This window comes from Nicotiana tabacum, chromosome 1, assembly GCF_000715075.1.
Source record: "Nicotiana tabacum cultivar K326 chromosome 1, ASM71507v2, whole genome shotgun sequence".
Classification (NCBI taxonomy): Eukaryota; Viridiplantae; Streptophyta; class Magnoliopsida; order Solanales; family Solanaceae; genus Nicotiana; species Nicotiana tabacum.
In genome coordinates, this window is record NC_134080.1 from 79491180 (window position 1) to 79495743 (window position 4564).

Here is a 4564-nt window from a genome sequence, read left to right on the forward strand (position 1 = left end):
AATACCGAGTTAAGGCACCCTCTGCCATGGTTTCTCCAAAATTCTTCAACAAGAAAGATTCGATCTTGTGCTAGGCCAGATTGTTTCCTTTTATAGCCGCAGTGTAGGCCGTGATATGTTCTCATGGATCCGAAGTCCCATCATACTTCAGAATATCAGGCATTATCTTTTCGGAATCAACTCCGAAGCCGTGGGTTTGAATTGCAATTGCGTATACTTCTTGAAATCCAGTCTCTTTAGCACCGATGACGCTCCCGGGATTTGATCCATCCGAGCATGGAATTCTTTAGAATTTTAGTCTATTCGTTTATTCACTTTCCTCATGAATCTTATGAGCTCGGTTTTGAAAGGGTCATTTGTGTTGTTGTCATTTCCACATCCACTAAAGGAATCTCATGCCACGTTAAAACCGAACTCCTCCCTTGGAGCGTCATTACCCGCTCTTTGAACTGTTTGATTTGCAAGAGAGCTGGGAGGGATTAGAGTTCTTCCATTAGCATTATTGGAAGCAATCGATAACGCCTGTTTCAACTCCGTCATCACCTGATATTGTCTTGAGAGGTGATCCATAATTGTTGTCTATTGCTCTCTTAAGATTTTGACCGTTTCAACAATGTGTGCATCACCCGCATCATCAGGAGCTGGGCTCCTCATATGTCGAGGATTTTGACCTTCATGAACTGGAGTTGTTTCATCTCATTCATTGCAGGTTTTGTTGGTTGAATCATTACGTTGGAATACATCTTCACGTTCATTGTGTGCTCTAACATTATAGGAATTGTTGTCATCGTTAATTGTCATATCTGATTTTTCTTTTGTTAAGAAAAGAATAGGAATTTGTTAGTAACAAATAAATGGATCAAAGTAGTTATACAATTGTCTCTATCCTGCGATAAGTGCCAAACTGTTTACCCGTAAAATGGTAAAGTTAAATTTGTAACGTGATTTATAGACATGTGAATTAATTTGACCCAGAAATATGAAATAAATAGGAACATAAATAAGATTATAAAATGAACTTAAAGGAAATACAAGTCTATCTACGAATTTAGCTCTCTGGTAGCAAAAGTGAGAACAATATTAAGAACAAGATAAAAGAGTAATGTTGTAGAATGAGAGCTGATTCAAGCTTTTGTATACAGAATGTTTCGTGTCTTATAATGGATATTAATTCTCCTATTTAAAGCTCTAATCAAATAGACGAGATCCCCAAATCAAGCTCCTCTTGAATGAGAATAAAATCGTCATTGATGGTTGCATAATGGTTAGCTATAAATGCAAATATTCTCTGTAACGGCTGTTCATTGAATGTTATCCGATATCAATTCTTCAAATTTTAGTTATCATTTACTCTGTCTTCGGAATTCACCCAGCACTGCTCACATGCTTGCAACCGGTATCAACTACTTGCTGACTCATATCTTACTTGTGTTCAGCTCCACATGTCACCTCCTCATTCATCCAACTATCACTAACCAATTTTACCGCATACAATCAAACATATTAATTGATAATTATTCAAGTTTGTTAATTAAAGAAATAATTTTATAAAAAATATAAAATGAAGATAAACAAATCTTGTTTGTTTGACAAAAGTTATAAACAATGGAACAACACAAGTAAATGTTGCTTATTCTTTAAAACTTGTGAACAATTTCTCAAATTGGTTGAAATAAAAATAGTACCAAGTCTTGCTCGTAGGATAAAATTTGTGAATAGTTGGAACAACAAAACTTTATTCAAGTTTTATTCATCCTACAATTTTTTTGAATAATTTAATGAGATAAATAAATAGAATATAATACCAAAGTTCTACCACGCCCAGCAAAACTTATGAGCAAACCAAGATTTGCCCATCCAATAAAACGTGTATACAAATTAATAAGATAGACAAAGTAAATATAAATATTAATTATGCCTCGCTCGACAAACTTCCAAACGTGTACACAAAGACTATTTTTACAAAACTTGGGAGCAAAATTTAAACAACGGCCTCAAAAAAATAACCGCCCCTGAACCATCCCATTCAGCGTTAGCCTGCAGTAACCCGGACAATGGTCCCATCTCTTAGCTCGGCCGGTCCACTTGACATGCATAGTTTGCTTTCCACTGGTCCGGCCGCCATTAAAAAGAGGGACCTCTCATTAATATTCCAATATAGAAACAAAGTTTTGCTGAAAGAAGAAAATAAATAGCCAACTGTTTAACATTTGCTACTATTTCCTTTTCCTTAGCTGTCAATTCCCATTAAAAAAAAAAAAGTGGCTTTATCGTATTTCTTGGAAACTCAAGGGCATATACATTTCTGCCACCTTCCAATATATACACCCAAAAGAAGTCAATTGCCCTTGCTCATCGGAGTTTTACTGCTACTACTACACTCCAATCGCATTACGCAACAGTAGCGGTACCGGAAAATGTGCTCCACAAAGCAAAAACAGAAGCAAAATCTCCACCAGCAGCGCTCCGCCGTGCCTGTCTCTACCTCCGCCGTTGGCGGCGGCGATGGAGGGAACTGGAGGGAAGAATCCATAGCCGGCGGATCACTGAAGCATGTGGATTTGGACACCGGAAAAAACGGCTGGGCATCACCGCATGGAGACCTATTCAACCTGCGAGGTCCAAACTACTTCACGAAAAAAGCGAAAGTACCGTCAGGCGCGTGGCTCCTACAGCCCGCCGGCGTCGATTGGCTCCGATCCAACTCCAAGCTCGACCACGTCCTCGCTCGTCCCGACAATCGCGTGATGCACGCGCTGCGGAAATCTCACTCCCAAGGAAAGTCTCTCAAAACCTTCATACTCGCCGTGAATCTCCAAGTCCCAGGGCGTGACCACCACAGCGCGGTCTTCTACTTCTCCACAAACGACGATGAGCCGCTCGAACCGGGTTCGCTCATCTACCGGTTCGTCAACGGCGATGACGCGTACCGTAACAGCCGGTTCAAAATCGTTAACCGGATCGTGAAAGGACCGTGGATCGTAAAAGCTGCAGTCGGGAACTACTCGGCTTGTATACTCGGAAAAGCGTTGAATTGCTACTATCACAGAGGCCCTAATTACTTTGAAATCGACGTGGATATCGGAAGCTCGGCGATTGCGAACGCGATTTTGCACTTGGCATTAGGGTACGTAACGTCGGTGACGATCGACATGGGGTTTTGTGTGGAGTCGCAGACGGAGGAGGAGTTGCCGGAAAAGTTGTTTGGGGCGGTAAGGGTTTGTCAAATGGAGATGAGCTCAGCTACATTTGTTGATACGACGTCGTCCAAGAAGGTATTACCCGCTACTGCTAATTTACATAATTCTATCGGTAGTAGCAGAGTCCAAGCTGAGGAGAACGGTGAAAATGAAGAGGATTAAAGAAATATTTATTTTTATTTTTGTATTCTCTAATTTTGAGGGAAATTGTTGGTGGAATCCATGTAGATAGATGTCAAATTTTAAGCTTAAGCTTTTTTGTCTAATAAAAGTTCCTTTCTTCCACTCATTTACTTTGTTTTCTTTGTATATCATTTCAGTTTCTAAGCTTCTCGTGCTGTGCTGCTTATTCCTGTTGCTACAAATTTTCTCAATAGGCATAACTATTAGACTCGCCAAAAATGTGCAATGTGTGAATACTCATCCAAAATGTATTCAATAGGTGAAGCGTTATATTGGAGTAAGGGCTACTAGTATTATTATTCACCGATTATGATCAAAAAGCAAGTTAATTATATAACTACGTGAAGTGGAAAAAATACGTTGCAGATGAAAAAGAAATAAAAATTAAGAACATTAACTTTAAGAAATAACATAAGCCGTAGCATACCAAGAACATTTTTCTTTCCAATAAAGGCTTTAACTTTCTCCTCCATTTGTGTCAATACTTCTCTACAGGGGCAGAGTTATCGTGAGTCTTAGGGTTCGGCCGAACCCAGTAATTTTTGTTTAAATGCAGTATTTGTCGTAAGATATCCACTAAATATATAAAAATTATTAATTTAGAACTCAATAACATAAACATGCTAGAATTCTGAAACCATAACATTTTAATCTTGGCTTTGTCTATGTTTCTCTATAGAAAAATTTTATGTTGTGCCTCACACAACTGACGCGAGTTGTGTGAGGCCTCTTTTTTGTCTCACAACTTTATGGTCCCAGAATTTTGTGGATCCAAATGTGTAAGATATGTGTCCACAAATGAGTGAGATAAAAAGAGGCCTCACACAACTAATGTCAGTTGTGTGAGGCACACAATAAATCACTCGATACCGTCTGCTTCTTTCTATGATATTGTTTACCTCAAAATCGGATAACAATTAAATTTATGAGTGGTTTTAAGGATACGTGAATTAAATTGCCACAAAGAGATAAATTAAAATTGCAATAGAAAAAAAAATAATAAAGTAAATTCAAACTGCACAACTTGAACAAGTACAGTCTTGGAAAGTCGGTCACACTTGAACTGGACGCAGTTCAATCGATATGAAGATACAGAAGACTGAGAGCTTAAAGAAAGAGAATAATAATATACTCCTTTGGAATGAGTTACAATGTATCTAAATGAATTATCAGATCCCTTT

The 4564-nt window shown here is 38.4% G+C and overlaps 1 protein-coding gene across 1 annotated transcript; it reads left to right on the plus strand.

Moving 5' to 3' along the window:
* The first annotated feature begins 2194 nt into the window (after positions 1-2194).
* LOC107781657 (protein ENHANCED DISEASE RESISTANCE 2-like) lies at positions 2195-3489 on the plus strand. Its single transcript, XM_016602392.2, has one exon. The coding sequence runs from the start codon at positions 2418-2420 to the stop codon at positions 3360-3362; it is 945 nt and encodes a 314-aa protein (XP_016457878.1). The 5' UTR covers positions 2195-2417; the 3' UTR covers positions 3363-3489.
* The last annotated feature ends 1075 nt before the right edge of the window (positions 3490-4564 follow it).